This window comes from Polypterus senegalus, chromosome 17 (genome assembly GCF_016835505.1).
Source record: "Polypterus senegalus isolate Bchr_013 chromosome 17, ASM1683550v1, whole genome shotgun sequence".
Lineage (NCBI taxonomy): Eukaryota > Metazoa > Chordata > Cladistia > Polypteriformes > Polypteridae > Polypterus > Polypterus senegalus.
In genome coordinates this window covers 31,458,571-31,479,644 of record NC_053170.1, presented here as the reverse complement: position 1 = coordinate 31,479,644, position 21,074 = coordinate 31,458,571, and the positions used below count along the sequence as shown (strand labels likewise).

General features: G+C 37.5%; 1 protein-coding gene across 1 annotated transcript in view; it reads right to left on the bottom strand.

Annotated features, from left to right (window-relative positions):
- Positions 1–8,095: 8,095 nt before the first annotated feature.
- The window catches only part of LOC120517459 (XK-related protein 8-like), a 30,687-nt gene continuing 17,708 nt past the window's right edge, over positions 8,096–21,074 (bottom strand). Inside the window, exons 2-3 of the mRNA XM_039739798.1 lie at positions 17,189–17,376; positions 8,096–12,650 (exon numbers count right to left, since the gene is read on the bottom strand). Of these exons, the coding sequence (XP_039595732.1) occupies positions 12,082–12,650; positions 17,189–17,376 (757 nt within the window). The 3' untranslated portion in view covers positions 8,096–12,081. The remainder of the gene's footprint in view (positions 12,651–17,188; positions 17,377–21,074) is intronic.

Below are 21,074 nucleotides of genomic sequence, written 5' to 3'. Positions count from 1 at the left end.
ATCAATCCTATATGGTAAATGATCAGAGTTAAAGGCAAATTCCAGGTAATATGGGAAACGTCTCTTTTATATAGGCTTCCATTTGTGAAGCTAATCCATTTGTGAAAACCCTTTAATAAGTGAATTTTTGTAACCCAAACACATAATTGCCATTAATTTCAAATGAAATCATTTTTTAATGTTCTCTCACCTCAAGAAATGACCCCCATTTAAGCTCAAATAGCACCAGAATAGCTACAAATGAACAAATTTCCTTTAATAAAATCAATCATGAAAACAACTCCTAATAAGACTTTTTCCTAAATTAAATATTTTTATTAAAACTGCTTCACTTCAAGTTGCACACTGACAGAAATGGCCTCTTCAGCTTTTCCAGTTCTTTTCCAGTCTTTTTTGCTTTGTGTAGTAAACCAGTATGTGTTGATGTGTATGAGTTTTCATGTGTGTTTTTGGGTGCTGTTGACTGTGAGTCCATGTGTGGAGTACTGAGGGGTGACCGGCTTGAGGAAGAAGTGGAATATTACAGAGCGTCACTCATGTAGTTGTGTAAATATGATCTGTTGTGTAAATATGATCTACGTGTGTTTGTGTTAATCTTAAGGTAAAAGAGCAGACCAACCTAATATCAAACATGCAGAGTCTCCTCTTTTGGTAATACACACGAGATGCACAATGTTATTAAATGACTTCCTGTGTAAGCCCAAGTTTTTGTAAAGCATTCGTTTGTAGTTCAGAAAGAGAGGTGTTTATGTCAAATATCCAGCCTAAGTGCGAATTGTCTCACTTCTTACAACTCCTGTCCCAAGATGCACACCTCAACCTCACTAGCATCGTGACTCAAATGGCAAAAGTGTATGAGGTCTGAAAGTTCATTTTGGAGACAAGAAATGTAATTGTAAAGAAAGGCAGAGTTGTTCAAGAGAGATGATGATGACCAAGCCACCTAGATTAGCTTTATAATATCCACAAAAAGCTGACACTGGGGTTTGGGGTCAGTTTAAGAATGCCCTAACTTATGGTTGACACTTCAAGTAACACAAGAAATGGGCTACCTGGAAGACATTAAACATCTAGCAGTACTGGAACATATGGTGTTCACAGTTTCTTTTGCTTTTGTTTCATGGCACTGCCTCAATATTGCATGTAAAACTTGGTGGCAGGATTGGCACTAAAGCCACTGTTTTAAAAAAAAAAAAAAAAAACCCTCCTTCTGCTCCTTTCCATGTAACACATGGATAAATGTGCAACTTTTCTCCAGCCTTGTTTTGGTGTTCTGTCTAATTGCCTGAGGTTATAGAAAGGGTGCAGGGCTGAACTACAGTACCTGACAGTGGGGTAAGAGTATGGGATTGAAGGCATTCTGTTAAGGTGTACATAATAAAAAGTATAAGGGGAAGAATAGGGTCAACCTTCAACCCTCCCACGACAAAACAACCAGGAATCCAAAAATAGAAAGTCACATGAAGGAATCGGAAGTCAGCAACGTAATGACAAAGCTGTTGATCTGTCTTCATCTTCGGCTTAAGTTCTGCTGCGGTCAGTGTCTGATTAGATGGCCCTGCCTCCTAAGGTTCCTCCTACAAGAGACAGGCCGACTACTTGTGTACTGGACCCCATCCCCAGCACACTACTTAAATCCTGCCTTCATGCCATAATCCCGACTGTTACAACAATAATAAACTCATCCCTTGACACTAGCTCTGTGCCGCTCACTTTTAAAATCGCTTCTGTAACCCCAATGTTAAAGTCTGGTCTTGATGCTGACAATCTTAACAATTTCCGGCCTATTTCCCACTTACCTTTCCTGTCAAAAGCTCTTGAGCGTGTTGTAGCCTCCCAGCTCACCAATTACTTAACCTCTAATAACTTGATGGAACCCTTTCAGTCTGGTTTCAGGGTGCAGCACAGCTGTGAAACTGCTCTGCTACGGGTAACCAATGATTTGCTTATGGCAGCAGACTCTGGACAAACCAGCATATTAATTCTATTAGACCTCAGTGCAGCATTTGACACTCAGGTCAGACATGACATTCTACTGTCCAGAATGGAGAACATGCTGGGTATCTCTGGCACTGCCCTCTAGCGGTTCAAGTCAAGAGTTTGTTAGTCTTGGCAACAGCAGATCCAGCTCGGCACCAGTCACACAAGGAGTTCCTCAGGGCTCTTCTCTTCTGTATTTCTATGCTTCCCCTTGGCCATACTATTCATAGCTATGGATTTGGTTATCATTTTTATGCAGATGATACTCAACTCTGCTTCAATGTTAAAAGTGGAACTTCATCAGAGCTTTCTCAGCTCACAACCTGCCTCAGTGAAATTAAAACCTGGATGGAGCAGAACTCTTTAAAATTAAATAGCAACAAAACTGAACTTCTGCTAATTGGGACTAAAGTGTAACTTAATAAAATGAGCTCCTTCCCAGTCCATCTTGGTGGTGATCTCATCAGACCTGCCTCTACTACAAAGAATCTTGGTGTCATTTTTGATTCCTCCCTTTCTTATTCCGCCCACATAAATCACATTAAGAAACTTTCTTACTTTCACCTCCGTAACATATCCTGTGTTCGCTCCTTCCTCTCCTTTTCTAATGCTGAGAAACTTGTCCATGCTTTTATTACATCCTGCATCGATTATTGTAACTCGCTCCTGGCAGGTGCCCCTTCTAATCTTATATCACAGCTCCAGCTTATTCAGACCACATCTGCAAGAGTCTTTACACAAACCAGCAGCAGCGAGCACATCACACCCATCCTGCTCCGTCTTCACTGGCTCCCTGTGTCTTACAGAATCGAATATAAAATTCTACTAATAACCTACAAAGCCTTAAATAACATCGTGCCAAACTACATCAGTGACCTTCTCCATCACTATGTGCCTGTCCACCCACTAAGGTCCTCTGATTCTGGCAATCTTGTTGTGCCCCACACTAATCTACACTCCATGGGTGACAGCAGGGCCTTCAGCTGTATAGCGAGTGCTCAGACTCTGGAATGACCTACCGAAATTAATCAGATCAGCTGACTCCATGAATTCTTTAAAAAAACAACTCAAAACTCATCTGTTCAGGAAGGCTTTTAGCTCTACTTGACTTTATTACCCTTCTCTCAGTTTACCTCCATGTCAAGATGCTCATGTAACCTGTATGTGTGTGTGCTGGACCATCAGTTCTGTTGTCTGTTAGGCTTTCTCTGAATTTACTGTCTTAATCTTCTTTATTTATTTATTTATTTGGTTTGTACAATGCTATATACTGTATACCCTGCCATTCTTTCTTAGATTCTGTAAGTGCCTTGAGCATGGGAAAGGCGCTTTATAAATAAAATGTATTATTATTAATATATGCTGAACATAAAACATAACAGTAACATTAATAAACACCACATCAACAAAATCTTATTACCTAAAAACATAGGAGAAAAAAAAAAACAAATAATAATTCACTATATACAATTATTTTAAAACAACAATAGAAAGACTAAATAAACAAAAATAACCTAATATGTATACAAGTATAATATGGCTGACATTACATTGTGGTACTTGAAACCCCACCTATGAACCTGTCCGAAGTCCTTCTGCTGCTGCCGGTGCCCAGGAAGATGCCTGCTACTCTCCCGAAAAGGACAAAGATGATCATCAGAGACTTCTCACTGCAACGCTGTGCTGTTTCATGGGCTTCCTTCAGCTGGTTATTTTTGGAGATGTAAGCCAACATGAAAAATCAGGCATAATCTTATTTTATTGGTCTATTTTCTTAATCACTCTGCTATGGGTACTGGAAATAACTGTATCTGCTTGTTTAAATAAGGTTGCACATCCTGAGGAACACATTCACAGGCAGAGGCAGGTCCCTGCTGGATGTAGCAATGCTGTTGGATTGATTCTGGTCCCTTGCTGTTCTGAATATGATTATTCAGCATTAATCTGTTGCCGCTGTGTTTTAAGAATTCAAGAAACATTGGGTTCAAATTCCATCCCTGACACTTTCCGTGTGAGTTGCCTCTTCTCATGCCTGCAATGAGGTCTGATGCTTCATGTTTCCTCCGAAATCTGAATGTTATGGCTGTCCAGTTAGTTAGCTGATGACTCTACATTGTTCCATTATAAGACAGCTAGAGTGTGTGTGTGTGAGTGAGTGAGTGCTCTGTGATGGACTTGATGGACTGACGCAACATGCTTTTGGGCAGGCACCAGCTCCCCAAAATTCGGAAATGGACAAGCAGGTTAGAAAATAGAAGCACAGGTTTTAGAAAACCAAAAGGTTGAACCAACTGTATTTATGGTTCCAGTAATTCACAAAGTGCTTCAGATGTGCCTTACACACCGGGCATTTCCAGAGACAGATCACACCATCCTTCTTTTAGCTGAAGGGCACTAAACTGCTAAGATTGAAAGTTGAAACTTTTTTTAGTTTTTTTTTTTTGTAGTCACGTGATTAGCTCTATGTGAGGCACATGACGAATGACACTAAACATGAAGGAAAGAATGCTGTGAGAGCTGCTGCTTTACCCCAAGATTTCATGCACATGATATCACACTTTAATAAGTCATATAGCGCATGGCTGATTAAAACCTCTGGCATAATTCTGAGTAATAAATACAGTGGATTACAGTTATCTTGGGTTGAAAAGTGATATTAGTTTTTTATTTTTAACAAACTGCTTAAAGTCTGCACTGATTTTCGTTTTCCCGATGTATTAACACTAGTACCTAGCAGTCACTAATAGCCTTTTACTGTTATATTTATGTCGTCATCAGTCACAAAACAACAAAATGCCGATTTTACTGCTCAAAGCAAGACTGTTATTGTACCCTCTATGCCTCAAAACTGTACTGCTTTCTGTATTGTGGAGGACTTGCAGCCTGCATGTAATATGGAGCTGTTATGAAGATACCTGAGGCCCGGGGAATTCAATGTCCCGCCTGGTTTGGTGCAGGCACACTAAGGTGTGATGCTCACGGATCTGCTTGTGTTCTTAAAGCTTTGTGTGCCATTTCTCTTTTGATTTAGCACGTGTTCCATGCAAAATGCCGTCCAATGTGTCTGTAAATTCCACTGAGTACAGATTTCTTCAAAACAGGGTCACTCCTGCATTCACACACCGCTTTCTATTTTTATGGCACATGAAAGAAAAGTGAACGTGAATGAAGTTTATATCTAGCGCCAGAGTGCTGCGCCATACAATAATTTTTTCTTTTTACTGTCCATAGGACTATTTATTTATATATATAAAAAGATCTGAATTGCACAATAAAAAATAATAAAATTTCTATCGTGCTCTTCTGTGAGTGCACATTCAATTCCAGATGGGTCCACAAACGTGCTGCATTAATTTAAAGGACTTTCTTGCTTAATATTTTTGAAATTGTCATACTTGTTTGTAAAGTAATAAAAGTAACATCATATATAATATGATGCAGTTCTAAAAAGTAGTATTTCTGAATACTTTTTTATATTTTTAAGCAATATGTAATTTTTAATATATATTTTTAAAAGTAATTTACAACTAACTAACTAACTTTAAGCCCAGATATATACAGGTGGCTGAGCCTATTGTGTCCTCGATAACAGACTGTCTGTCCCCTCACTGAGCAGTCCGGTCTCCCATGCTGTTTAATCAGTGCACCTCGGACTATAAATAAAACACCAGGTAAGGTCAATTGCAGAAATTCTCAGATGATTCTGCACTTATGGGGTGTATGAGTAAGAGGGATGAGACAAGAGTATAGGAGTCAGGTGGAGAAGTTTGTTTCTTGGTGCAAAAGGATCTGCCTGCAAGTTAACATCAGCAAAATCAAGGAACTGGTTATTGACTTCCGCTGCACCAAAGAGCCTCTCGGTCCGGTCAATACTACGGGAGTGAATGTAGAGGGGGCACACTGTTATAAATACTTGGGGGTTATCTATCTATCTATCTATCTATCTATCTATCTATCTATCTATCTATCTATCTATCTATCTATCTATTATATAGTGCCTTTCATATCTATCTATTAATTATATAGTGCCTTTCATATCTATCTAGTATATAGTCCCTTTCATATCTATCTATCTATCTATCTGTGCCTTTCCTCTCTCTCTCTCTCTCTCTCTCTCTCCCTAGTATATAGTCCCCACCCACCCACACGGGACAAATAAAGATCTATTTACCCAACACTGTTTGTAGCAGAGGTGCAAAAAAGTTCATATTAAGCTTAAGGTTCCTCTGCAAGGAACAATTCCTTCTCCGTCACACTTTTGTAAATTGGTTTGATAAATTTCAGGCTTCTGGTAGTGTGTAGGCCATGACCATTGACAAATGCCCTAAAATACTGAAAGGGCTGGACAGATAGAGTGGAGTCCTCAGCATTTAGCACAACATTAGTTGGTAGCACTAAATATCTCAGACCGGTAAATAAACTGCACTCCTTTATTAATTTCTGACTACAAAATTTCTTCCCTAACTGAATCCAACCATTCAAACTCCTTTTAAAAATCTTCACATCTTTGTGCCACACCCACTCAACGAAATAAAAAAAGATTTTGACACAAATTAAAAGGGTCAGCTCAAGTTTATTGTCGTAAATGAAATTCATTTGATCCATTCAGAGTCAGTTTTTTTTTTTTTTTTTCATTTTTGGTAAATGTAGATGGTTGTCTTGGAAGACACAATTTAAAAATTTTCTTAAATGCATTTTCAAAGAGAAGAGTTCACACACACCTATAACCACATGTAATTATTGTATGTTTTTTTTTTGCTTGCATATATAAGTTACACTTGTTTAAAAACAGCAATGACATTAATTTTAAGCTTTAAACAATTAAAGCAAAGTCCAGTTCATTCCTTCGTTTGTTTGTTCATTCATATCATTTGATCTTATTCAGATCACAGCTCCAGGGCCACATAAGGCAAACAGAGAAGGTGTAAGCCTTGAGTGTGAGGAGTGTGAAATCAAGACGACATGACAGTTTATGTCCACAGTCAGTTAGACTTGTGGATGATTCCCGTCTTCTCCTCACAATGTGACTTTGTTGGCACATCAGTCCAGCTAGTAATTTCACTACTCTGTTCACCTTTTCCATTATGATTATCTGTATTATGTTGGTTTTATTTTTTATTTGTTTTAGATTATATGCTTGTCGGCCTATCTGATTTATATATTTACATAATGCTCGTGGTATTTGCACTATATATGTTTGCATTGCACCTTGGTATTTATTGTGTTTTCTTTATCTATTGTCTGTTGACTATTAGAAGGGTTAACTGTAATGTTTTGTGTTTAATTTGTGTAGCATGTGGTTGGCAGAGCATGAACAGTAAGATTTTCATTGTATAGTCTGACTGACGACTTTCTCTGCATATGACAATTGTAACGTTTTCCTCCTCTTAGGTAACTCACTGTACATGATCTGATTGCACCCAGCAGCTAATAAGCTTCCCCATAATGCATGTCGGCACTTTGTATGTAACATGAACCTTTACTATCTATTTAAAATGTAAATAATTCATTACAAAGGAGGAGGCCTTCAGTTACAACCTTTTAGTTGAGTAACAACTAGCAAACCTTCCAGCAGCCTTGTTGCCATAGTGTTGTATTAAAATACAAATATTTAAAACGATTTTTTCACAATTGTACATGTTTCATGCCTCATATTATATAAAATAAGATGACAAAAAATGCATATACATAAAATAAAAGGAACAACAATAAAATATATGCTGAAAATAAATTACATATTATAATCCTTGGATCAAAAAAGATTGCATGAGGTATTTTGTTAAAATAAGAGCATTTTTAAAACATCTTCCAACAATAAAATACAATGCACTACTTTATTATATATATATATATATATATATATATATATATATATACACACACACAGCTAAAAACCAATCATGCATAATAAATTATATATATATTTCAGCATTAACCTAACCATATTCATCTGTTCTCGTCCACCACTTGTATAATGAATAGCCTTTACAAACATCTTTGTTTTTTGTGTTCAGTGCTATGACGAAATGTTGCAATAAGTGCAGACCATATTACACCTTGTAAAGTGTTTTTTTTTTTCTTTCTTAAAATGTAATTGCAGTTTTAACATTACCTCTTTTTTTTTTTTTTTTTTTTTTTAAACATCATTAGCCTTCTGGTCCAAGCAGGCCTCACATAACCCCCACATCTCTGCTTCTGCCTCCTTTCATAAGCGCAGCCACTACAACTGCACAGCACTCACCAGAGGCTCATTTTACGAAGTGCTCTCGTCGAGTCTCTACTTCCTACATCAAGCTGGTTTCAGTTTAACTTATGATTTTGCTTTTTTAAATGTTTTCATGAGGACACTCACCGGGCCTCCACTTTTATTTATATGTTTGCCATAATTGGCCATAAATCTGACTTGTTCCTGGTTTTCTTTCCACCTTCTTTTTAATCTATTTTTTAACATGATCAGCTTTCTGTCCTTTATTTAACTCCTCTCTCATCCTCAACTGCTCAATTCACATTTTCAAATCCAACTTTACATTCTGCTTTTTACAGCTCTTGTATCGCATAACTGATTTAAGTTCTCCATTGCCATCTGATTGCTACATGAAGGCACTTGTATGGGGGCTACACGCACACACACACACACACGCACACAAACACACACACACACCCCAATGCTGGTAGATAATCTTAGTTGCTTTGGCACAACAGCATGCAGTTACTTCAAACAGCATTCAGTTCAAGAAATGATTAGTACAATTTGTCTTGTAGTTTGCAGCCAAAGGAATACTCCCAAAAAAAATATATATATATTTCTGTATATTTTTTTATATGTTGTTTACCCCATGTACTTTGTAGTGATGACCAAGAATACTTTAATCTCATGTCTTCATGCAGAACATGATATAGTGGACAATAATGGTGGCCATACAACAGCAAACAACATGAAAAACCATCCCTGGAATAAAGAAAAACTTCTAGCATTAATCATGTTGCATAATTCACATGTTCGTTATACATTTGCATTCATTTTTTTCGCCAAAATATTAAGTATTAAGGAAAACATGAGATTAAATCTTTTCCTGACAAACTACGCAGTGTAAGTAAAATATCACATTACTTTTGGGTGGGGTGTTCCTTTAACAGACTAAAATACGGTATATGGTGTGTGTATTTTAATGGTTTTCCTTTTGAACAACAAGTGTTGGCCTTTTTAGTTTGAAGTATTAAATTAGTTGATTTCTGATGAGGAGAAGCCTACACTCTGCTAATTTCCACAGTGACGGGTAATCAGAAACGACCACTTAATGTTATATAAAACGCCTGAAATAAACTGCCTAAGTTTGAAGAAACCCCACCTCACACTGCTTGGCATTTATAAATTCACAAATAAATTGTATACGAAATACATTATACCACAAGTACATTTAATGCAGAAATTAACTAGTAATTAAAGTAATGACTACAAGGAACATCTATAATTTAATTGAAAATTTTAAGAAGAGTGTAGCAGCAAAAGATTACCTATTTTACAACTTAATGGTTTTTAAAATTACAGTGCACGTCACTCACTAAAGATAAATGTTGGCTGCAGCAGATTTTGTGGGGCGGCAGAAGCTGCTTTTCGGTAGAATGTATGTCATCTTCTTTGGTTACAGTCACAGATTGTGTGTATATAGATAGGAAAGGCACGAGAAACAGAATTATAATGGAGTAGTAAAGTATTTAGACCCTGTCACTTTCTGCACAGTTTGTTATGTTGTGGATTTAATTTGAAATGGATAAACAATATTTTTGCCCATCAATCTACACTTAATAACCCATAATGACAAAAACATGTTTTTAGAAAGGTTTGCAAATGTATTAAAAATCAGCTTCTAAAATCTGTCACTAACATAAGTATTCAGACCCTTAATTCAGTACTTTGTAGAAGCCCCTTTGGCAGCAGTTGCAACTTTCAGTCTACTTGGTTAGACTCTACATGCTTTGCACACCTGCATCTGAGCAGTTTGTCCTCCTGTTTTCGGCAGATCCGCTCGAGCTTCGTTAGATTGGATGGGAAGCGTCTGTAAACTGCCGTCCTCTGGTCCCTCCACAGATGTTCTATGCACTTTAAGTCTGAGTTGTGTCCGGGTTAGTCAAGGGCAGTCAGAAACTAAATATACAACGCAGTAAAGAGTGCAGAAAGTGAAGGGGTCACAATACTTTCTGAGTCTACTAGAACGAGAGAGAGTTTTTCTAAGGTTGTCTTTTTTTCCCCCCATATGTTCTCAGGGTATTTGGAGCGTTGATACGAGCACTACTGCTTGTTTGGATCGCAGCTCGGTTTTTTGGATTTTGTTTCTTTTAAATAACATTTTTCTTTGTCATTTTGCCATGCGTCTGTCTATGTTTTGTTTCATCCCTGCTCTCTTAACCAGGCCTTTCTCAATTAGGACTTTGAGATGCTGCATTTAATTCAGTTACCTACTGTAACCACTTGCTACCTCAGCCACTCTGTGCTAGCATTTGTTTGATTTGTGCAACAGTGTTTGTCAGGTCCCTTTCGTGCTTCTTTTTTTTTTTTTTTAACGACTTTTAATTTATTATTATTTAGGATTTTTAATTTTGGATTGTGGTTGCTTCTGACTTAGTAGGCAGTTCTGTTGTAGTTATTATTTATTAAATTCAGTTCTTTGTTTTGAACTTGAACTTTGAACAATTTCATTTAATGAAACTACTGAAAAAGCTTTAGGTCCTTCCATTTCAGTTGTAACTGAAAGGATTAAATTCAAGATCACTATGTTTAACCTTTCTGATAATGTAACAGATTTATAGCAATCCATGGGTGGAGTGGTGGCTCTAAGTTAGGGATCTGCACCAGGAAGGTTGCCCGGTCAAACCCCGTAAATGCCAGGCATGACTCTACTCTGTCGGGCCCTGAAGCAAGGCCCTTAACCTGCAATTCCCTTATCCTGGGTATGACGTTAATTTGCATCCAGCCCTGCAAGAAGGTCCTCCAACGTAGAGGGAAAGCCAGGGGGTTGGTGGCTGGATTGACACTTCAGCAACCATAAAAAACCTCACACTTTTCCAGTGTGGTGCTGAGGTGGACCACATTACCTCACTTAGCACAGCATAAGACAAACCGTAACACCTTGGAGCTTTAAGGAATTGTTATAGAGCTTCTAATAATCACTTATTACTATTTAACATAATGCGTTGATTAAGGTGTCGTTATATTGCAATAAGTCACTAACAGATGCTGTCACTGGTGCTTTAAAAGTCATACTAAGACTAAATAAAGTCCTGGTTAAGGTTTTATAACATCGCAGTAACTAACAAATCGATGTATTGAGGCGTTAGCGTCACCAACAACACTGGGATGCGAGCATACGCTGTATTTGCACGGCTCATCGAATTCCAAAGGGAGGCACATACAATATAGAAGTACAGGAGGTCGGAAACAGAATAGCATCATTTTAAAAAACAAAGTGCAAGTGGTCACCTTTTAAAGATTAATTTGGCCTATGAACGGTAGACTTTTAGGATGGCTGACATACAGTTAGGAGGTATTTCACAATTATGCTAAAAAGCAGTGTTTCTCAACTCAATGGTGGGTCAAGAGCTGCTATTTTTTATATTGGAAGTGGGTTATGGTGGGTTGAGGCAGTTCTCCATTCTGACAATCATGCTTGGTCCCCCTCCAGCTTTGACAATTTGGACAAATCCCCCCCAAGGCTGTTGGTCCTTGGTGGGTTATAAAGGCACTTATATATGTCATGACTCTAAAAAGGTTGACAAACGTTGCTTTAGAGAATAGGAAGTGAGGTCATCTCTTTGGTGTTTCCTAGGAGCTGCTGAAGTAGGTTAGTATCTGGCAGATGGCATTTGAAAGCATTTTCTTCCTCATCAGATGATAGATTGCAAGGATGCTGGCAAATATTCCAGACCATTAAATGCTACCATTATACGGTAGAGTTTGATCCATTTAATCTATGATGTTGCGGCTTCTGCGGTGAAAAGAAAAATTTATTGGCAAGAGTGTACATTCTTTTGTTTATCATAGTCTGTGGTATTTCAGTTGCAGGAAGTGATCTAAATCCTATAAGGTCATCGATGACATCCTGTTCAGCTTCTATAACTGGATCCCAGACTGGGGGGATGAAATTTCCAGTAATACAACACCTTAAACATTATCCCCATCAGGTACAGGAAAGGCAGCATCACAATGACTGGCATTACGTAGGCATCAGTAGTAGTAGGGTCTCTGTAAAACCACCATGTGACCAAAAGAATCCCACTGTCCACAGCAATGAAAGTGTGGTAAATAACGCTTCTGCCGAGAGTCCGACCCTTAGCCACGTTAAACCAGCTGAAGTACAGTATGAGCGCCACCATGGCTCTGTAAAGCCATTCTCCAGCTGGACTATCCATGAAATCAGTTTTCTGAATCCCAGCCCAAAACAGCAAGGACACCCAAAGCAGAAGGAAGTGCAGACAAACATAAGGGGGTAAAACCGACGTGAAGACTGCAACAGCAACAATCCTTGAAGTTATGAGGAGCAAGTTCCACAGAAAGTAAATAAGAGATGAAATGCAGCCCAGATTGTTTTTCTCTGGTAAGAAAGAGCGAAGTGAGCGGTGATAATCCAGCACCATCCATGCGACTGACAAAAAACTGGCAGTGATGCTGGCATCTGCACAAAAACAGAGAAGCTGTTGTCACAAAAAAACTGCAAAGACACACTCAGTTACTTAATGTTTGCATGTATCCAGCCTGATCTGAAACTTGACAATTTTTCCTGTTTTACAGTTTTGCCTGTTTTCAAAAATGGCAGAAGCCGAGAGGACATCACTTAAAGTCAGGTCTGTTCAATTAGAGGCAAACAAAGTAAATTAAATGTTGTTTTCCTTTTGATGATTTCTTAACTACAAAATGAATACTGGATAAACAAAAATGAGTAATATTTATACAATGTAATAGCAGGAAAGATTTTTATAACAGTCTCAGTATATATTACAGCATAAAAGATCTCAAAAGAAAACAACCGAGTTCTATTGCGCAGAACAAATGGTTTTTTCAGACCAGAGGTCCTCTGACTCAGTACTTAGATAACCCTGTGGCTGTTGGTTTTCATTCACAGAAAAGTTTAACCAGGAGCCTGCAAGCCATGTAATTCTTTTAAGTACACACCTTTTTTATTATTATTTTGCAAATAGAAACAAAAAAAATGACTAAAGTGATATGCAGTGCTGGGCTCTGTACAACTCTAACTTTGGACTAAACCTTAAGTGTCTGTCTGTCTGTTATATACTGCCTTTCATATCTAGCTATCTATCTATCTATTATATGGTGCCTTTCCTATCTATCTATCTATTATATACTGCCTTTCCTATCTATCTATCTATCTATTATATAGTGCCTTTCCTATCTATCTATCTATCTATCTATCTATCTATCTATCTATCTATCTATCTATCTATCTATCTATCTATCTATCTATCTATCTAAACTGGTTCAGTACAATGATTGATTAATTTATGAATTAATTTTGCGCTTATAGCTCTTTTCCAGCTGCTTGGTGAGGAACCACTTCAACCGCCATCAATCCACCTGGATGATGCAACTGCAGCCTTTCTTGCAGCAGTATGCTCACCACACATTAACTATTAGTTTGTAACAGGGTGAGAGAGATAAACAGCCAAAAAGAGACAGGGGATCCAGAATGGTGGGCATTGGGAAACACAGTGCTTTTTTCAAAGAACTGCTCAGCGATCCTTTTATGACAGATTTTCTCAAACCCCCTATGACTGCAGGTTTTTGTTCCAACCTGTTTCACAGTCAATAATAATAATAATAATAATTCATTACATTTGTATAGCACATTTCTCACTACTCAAAGTGCTACCACACAGGGAACCCAGGATCTTCTTACTACAAGGCAGTAGTGCTACTGCTGTACCACCTGTCAATGAAGTCAATGAGTTATTTGACCTTTAACTGATCTCATTATTTTAATTGGTCTTTTTGCCTTTGTTTTTTATATTTAAGACATTTAGAAACATTTCTATTTTTGCTACAGCTTTAAACGCTTAGGCGGTATGGTGGCTCTGAGGCTAGGGATCCACACCAGCAATCTGAAGGAAACCCATAAATGTCAGAAGTGATTTCACACCATTGGGCCCTTAACCTGTAATTGCTCCATCCTGGGTATGGCGTTAACCCACATCCAGCCCTGCAAGCAGGTCCTCCAACCTGCAGTGTGAACTTGGGAGATGGTGGCAGGACTGGCACTTCAGCCACCATAAAAAACCACACTCACACTGTTCCATTCCAACTAGTGTGGTGCCGTGGTGTCATCCATTACACGGCTATGCTTGGGTCCTAATTTGGAATCCCGTGGTGGTTTGTCATGTGGTTGGTGTTGCAACACACTGTATCGGTGCAGGCTCCCAACCTTGAAATGCTTAACTCTCTTTTGTTGTTTTACTATTAATTTAACTTTATTTGTGGTGTTTGCTCCTTTAATTGAATCCGAATAATGACAAATAAAAATAAGTAGAGTACACACCTTTATAAATGACACTGAACAATGAAACGCTGCAACTACTTCAGCATCAGACCAACTCATTAGTGATCATTAGTAAATAATGGATTAAATAACTAGAATACCTGGGAAATCAGTTAACGATAAAAGTCTTAAAAACCAAGTTAAAAAAGTACCACTAAATTAAACCTATGCAGCCTACATAACTGCTTGGTCCCCTCTAATAAAAATCTTAGTTTTAGAGTTTCTACATCGACCCAAAAAACGCAGAAACTAGAAAATAATAGCATGCTTAGTAGGAGACCGATTGAAAACAGAAGGTTTTTGAAACAAAATCCTGTAGCCACATGGGGTCTACAGGACCAAATTTGAGAACCACTCTTTTATGACCTCAGAGACTCGGGACCTCACTTTTTACATTTCAGCTGAAGGACGGCACCAATTTTTAGATCACATTGTCACTATCACTGTACTGGAGCTTTGGGATCCATGTTTAAACCAAAGGGTAAGTCCTCCCGATTGTCTCACTTTCAGCTCTTCCAGCAGCAACCCAAGTATGGGCCCAAACCTGCTTAGCTTCAGGTGGATTCGAAGTACACATGTTATGGCTACTGGCTACACAAGTAATAACTCTTCTCCCTTTTTTTTTTTTTAAATAGGGCAGGGGTAGCAGTTTTCTGGAGCTGTCAGACTACCTACCTAATAAATAAGCCACATGATTTCATATTCTTTTTAGAAACTTTCTTCTTTATAGTGTTATCCTATATTACGTTTAAATAGCACTTTCTTTGTAACAAAAATCAAATGACAATGTTACCTCACCAGCAGTTAGGGTTAGGTCATATGTTAACATTTGTGTTAGCGCATTGTCCAACACTAATCTTCCATGACCTTTTCAGGGTCATAGGCAGGGGACAACCCTGGATGGGGTACTAAATTGTTTAAAATACATGTGGGGCTCCACATAAAGGAGACAAGGCAGAAAACAAAGACAACTAATAAATGCAATACAAACATAATACAACATTTCAAACTAATTAATACACAACATGGTATTCAATGAATAAAATGGAGAAACAGTGAAAACTACATCATAATCGATAACAAAACACAAAACTATATCTTAAAAAAACAGCAAGAAGATTAAACAAAAATAAAACATAATTAAGTCAGGGAGAAAAAAACTGGCTGGACCATGAAAATTGGACTAGAGTGTGAGTTAACTGCATAATATTACTATGCATGGAGAAGTTGTATGTGATTAATATAAATTAGTAATCAAAGGTGATACTGTACTGTATTTATATACTATACATATGAATTTGTATAGCCAAAGCAAGTTTGATGTACTTTAAGGAGGTATCTAATGACTTTTCAGCGTATGCAGTTTTATACTGTACACAGTGCAATATATGCCTCCCCCAAGATGGTTTTACTGTATATATTTACATTAGTAAATATGGTTTGTTTCACATTTATGTTGCCCTCTTCCCAGAGTTCCTCCCCTTCAAAGACATAAATTAAGATCCTGCCTTCCACATGGAATAAGAAAAGTAAACTCTCGATTAGCTGAACTAATGGAAAATTCCTCAGGGCTCAGATGCTGTTGTGATGTGAGATTTTGCATATAACTTTATAAATATTTTGTATGTCTTTATTTATAATTTAGGCAAGCAATGTAATTTAGTGTTACTTTGGCGAGAGGCATTTGTGTTTGCCCACCCCCTGCCCCCCATTATGACTAAGTATGTTTGCAATTTTACGACAGGATATGGAAGATGTGTCTTAAACCAGTTTGGCAAGTGTTTCTCTGCTAAAGTCTTTAACTCCTCGCAAGGAAGCCAGGATGTTTAACATATGGTTTGGGGGGGGTGGCAGGTGTTAAGATGTTCTATATTCCCCCATTGGTCTGAGGTATGGCTGTTTGGAATTGGCTTGTCTCAGAGGTCTTTAAGTACCATGATGTCCTATTGGCTGTAGGGGTTGGACAGAAAACCCATAAATTTGCTTGCTTTATCTCTCTCTCTCTCTCTCTCTTACTAACCAACATATGATGAAGAAGCATCTCTCTTACTGATCTGATGACCATCCCACCATGAACTAAAGACAACACAATGAAGAGCACAGCTTCAGCCATTTTGAACAGACGTGGCTAAAAGCTGAGCACCAATGATGCCTTAACTAGAGACATTTTAAGTAACTACAAGTCTGTGTGCCACCTGAGCTACACATCACCATTTGTCAGGTTGTATGGTTGCCAATATTCAAATGTACTTTGCATTTTGTTATTATTTATGAATATTATATTATTGTATGTGTAACTTAACTCCTGCTCGTCTTTTTATTACATATACAGTAATTGCCTGAGGTTATAGATATAGAAGGGGAAGGTGGGGATAAGTTATATACAATAATACCTTATAAACAGTGGTAAGTCAGTGAGATTAGGCATTCTAAGGCTACATATTAATAATACAATAGGGAAAAGTAGAGCAATATATATTACTCTACCAAGATAAAACAGATGCTCACGGTTAAACAGGCTCACTTCACTTAGACCATGTTATAAAAGCAGTATGAGCCGATCTTTGAACTTAAAAATTGGATAAAAGAGAAACCTTCGGCCACAAGGGGTACTTCATGATGAGTCTGAGAACCACTGCAAAATGCAGATCTCCAATACTTACACTGAAAGACTTCTACCTTGTTCCTGCTGATGATGGTGTACAGAATGAGGACAAGCTGAGGAGTGCTCTCAGTGAAGGTTTCGAACAGTCTGAGCATACTGAGGTCATGTGTGAGATAAACGATGTGTCCAGATTCCTTTCTTTCTCTCCACCACACTAGGAAACCCTGCACCATCACTGTTAGGTACCTTTTCAGACAAAGGAAAAAAAAAATAGTTATTTAAAGAAAAAGTTTAGTTGCTTGGAAAGCTGCACCATTTTCCTATAAGGAACATTAGTATGAAATTAGAAACATAAAGGAAATGTTTATTTTTGGTGCTGTACAATGGACTAGTGAGTGAAATTACTGATTGTTCTAACTGAAGTTTTTATTATTATTATTATTATTTTTAATATATGACATTGTAATTGCTGTTCTTTAAAATTTCAACCATTTAATATCTTGATTTGGTATTCTATCCTGTATGTATGTATGTATGTATGTATGTATGTATGTATGTATGTGTATATACAGTGGCATGCAAAAATTTGGGCCCCCTTGCTTTAAATGTCTGTTACTGTTAATTGTCAAGTGAGCAGAAGATGAACTGATCATTAAAAGGCTTCAAGTTAAAGAAGACACACTTTTTAAATATTTTAATTTTAAGTATTTAAAAAATTTATTTCCATCATTCACAGGTACAAAATACCAAAAAAATGAAAAGGGCCTGAAGCAAAGGTTTGAGCAACCACCATGGTCCATACTTAGTAAGACCCCCTTTAGCGAGTATCCCAGCGTGTAAACACTTTTTGTAGCAGCTAAGAGTCTTGCAGTTCTTACTTGGGGTGTTTTTGCTCATTCATCCTTGTAAAAAGCTTCTAATTGTTCAGGATTATTGGGCCATCTTGCATGCATTGTTCTTTTGAGATCTCTCCATCCACAGATTTTTAATGATGTTTAGGTCAGGAACTGTGAGGGTCATGGCAACACCGTAAGCTTGCACCTCTTCAGGTATTGCATTGTAGATTTTGAGGTATGTTTTGGGCCATTATCTTCTTTTTAACTTCAACTTTTTTACAGATGTTGTGATGTTTGTTTCCAGAATTTGCTGGCATTTATTTGAATCCTTTCTTCCCCCTATCAGTGACATGTTCCCTGTGCCATCAGCTGCAGCACAAGCCCAAAGCCTGATCATTCCACCACATTGCTTAATAGTTGGAGATGTAATCCTTTCCTGGAATTCGCTGCCCTTATTTCTCCAAGCATACCTTTGAACATTGTGGCCAAAAAGTTCTATTTTGACCTCATCAGTCCACAGGAATTGTTTCCAAAATGCATCAGGCCTGTTTAGATTTTCATTTGTAAATTTCAGCTGCTGAATTTTGTGGCTAGGACTCTGGAAAGGTTTTCTTCTGCTTATTTGTTTAGGTGCACCACCACTCTAGAGTCTGCTAAATCTTCCTGAAGGTCTTTTGCAGTCAAATGGGTTTTTATTTGTCTTTCTAGCAGTCCAACGGTCAGCTGTTTCAGAAAGTTTTCTTTCTTTTCCAGACCTCAACTTGACCGCCACCATTCCTGTTATCTGCCATTTCTTAATAACATTACAAACTGAGGACACAGCTACCTGAATATGTTTTGCTGTCTTCTTGTAGTCTTCTCCTGCTTTGTGAGCATCAGTTCTTTTATTTTTCAGAGTGCTAGGCAGCAGCTTAGAGGAGTTCATGGCTGCTGATTGTTGGGACAAGGTTTGAGGAGTCGGACAATTTAAACAGCTTTGACATTTGCATCACATGGGGTTTCCTAATGATGCCTGTGAATAAGCCATAGTCCTGATGAGCTAATGAGACCACCTTGGGAAAAGTTATCTGAGACCTCAAATATCTTGGGGTGCCCAAACTTTTGCATGGTGCTCCTTTCCTTTTATCACTATACAATTGTATAAAACAAAAACAATACACTAATCTTGCATAAAATGCTCAAATGAAATGTGTCCTCTTTAACTTGATGCGTTTGATGGTCAGTTCATCTTCTGCTCACTTAACTATTCACAGTAACAGACATTTTAAGCAATGGGGCCCAAACCTTTGCATGTCACTGTATACGTTTAAGCTGTACATGTGTTAAAAATGTATTAAGTACAGAGTTATTCAAAAACAATATCCCTATGGTGTCCCTGGTGTAAGAGTTTAACAGTTTTCTTAGAGCTCAGTGAAAGCAAAGTATTTGTATCTTAAGACCTACAAGAATTAAACTCAGTCAAAGTTTGATAATGAACAGCAGTCTTGTTTGCTCTGTGAAGTGCTCTGTGTGAGGCATGCTGTTGATGGTGCCATATTAAAATTAACATTGATTTATGGATCTTGTACAGAATATATTTTAGTATAATATGTACATTGCACAGAAATTTAACAGCATAATAAATGCAATGAATATATATGTAAATGGAGGCAGAACGAGGAAATGTAAAATCTAATTGTGGAAAAGTGAAACCAAGAACACTTCTGTAAAACTAGAAAAGTGTGGGCATTTTCAGTTGCTTCGGGCAGCTTTTCAGTTTTTTATTACTTCATTAACAACACATAAGATTACTGCATACAGGACAAATTTACAATTTTATATAACTCTGTATGCTGTTACAAACATGTCTCCCAATCTGAACTTATACAGCAAATATGAAAGAAAGAGACAAACATTTTCAACTCAAATTACCTTATAAAAAAGTACAGGTTAGTTTTTAATTTTAAACATATGAGTAACCATATTGATTTATTATGGGTACATATACATGATAGGAGAATAGCCTCATGGTAATCCATCACACTCACAATAAAAGTCAAGGAGGCCAAAGTATACAAAACAGTGTATTCACTATACAAATAAGAAGGAGGGAGGGAGGGATGAATAAAGGGAGAACCCAAATGTATAAAAGAAACAAAAGGGCACACCGCAATGGTGTAAACTCTTTGGGCCCATTTCTATAAATGCTGACTAAATTTCCCTCAAGCTGTGTATGTCCTTCCATTTCAAACACATATTTAGATATCAGAGACTGAGTATCCGCACATATCAGTGTGCCTTTAAGTGGATGATGTTGTTTCAATGATGTCTGCATTGCTTGACTGGCTCCCTGACTCGTTCTGACTTGTGCCTCTGTGTCTTGTAGAAGGAAAATTTTTTATTAGCATAAGAGAATTAGAATATAGAGCCATAAAAAGTAATTAAAAGCTTCTAAACCATTAGATTAAGCATAAATTAGAATATTAAAGCAAATACGATAGGTCTAGCAAATATTGAACTAAAAATCAGTTATATTGCACTATTTTATAGGCTTACATTAAAATTTCCAAAGTAAAGAAAAGAACAGCTAATTGATACACCGAGACCAGTTTTGGACAGGATAAGAGTTTGAGAACACCTGTGATTCAAGGCTAGGAAGAGATAACATAGAGAAGAGACCTCTAAAAGCAGCTGGATTGATGAATCAGCAGCAAAGCTTTTACTATAAGCAGGGTCACGCTGACCTAATGCATGAAGATAAAATCTTAGTAAATGCAGGCATTAGCAAAAATATTATAAGAACTAGCAAAATACCCGGGCTTCGCAGCGGTGAAGTACTGCATTCAAATTTTAATTAATTACAAAATTAAACCTTTTTAAACTGTGGGACAATATGCCAATAATTATTTGTTAAGGATCTCTTTGTATACCATGTTGTCAGTTCGGCCCTCCGGTTGTAACATGACCAAGCTGTGCGCTGAGCTTACTCTTGAGCATGTAACTTACAGTTGGCCATGTGAACAGTAATCTTGTCTCAAATCTCACAGCTTGGATTGCTGCTGTCATAATCGGTTTGAGTTTCATGGTTTGTTTCAATTACGACAGTATTTGCAGGATTTGTTGTGTTGA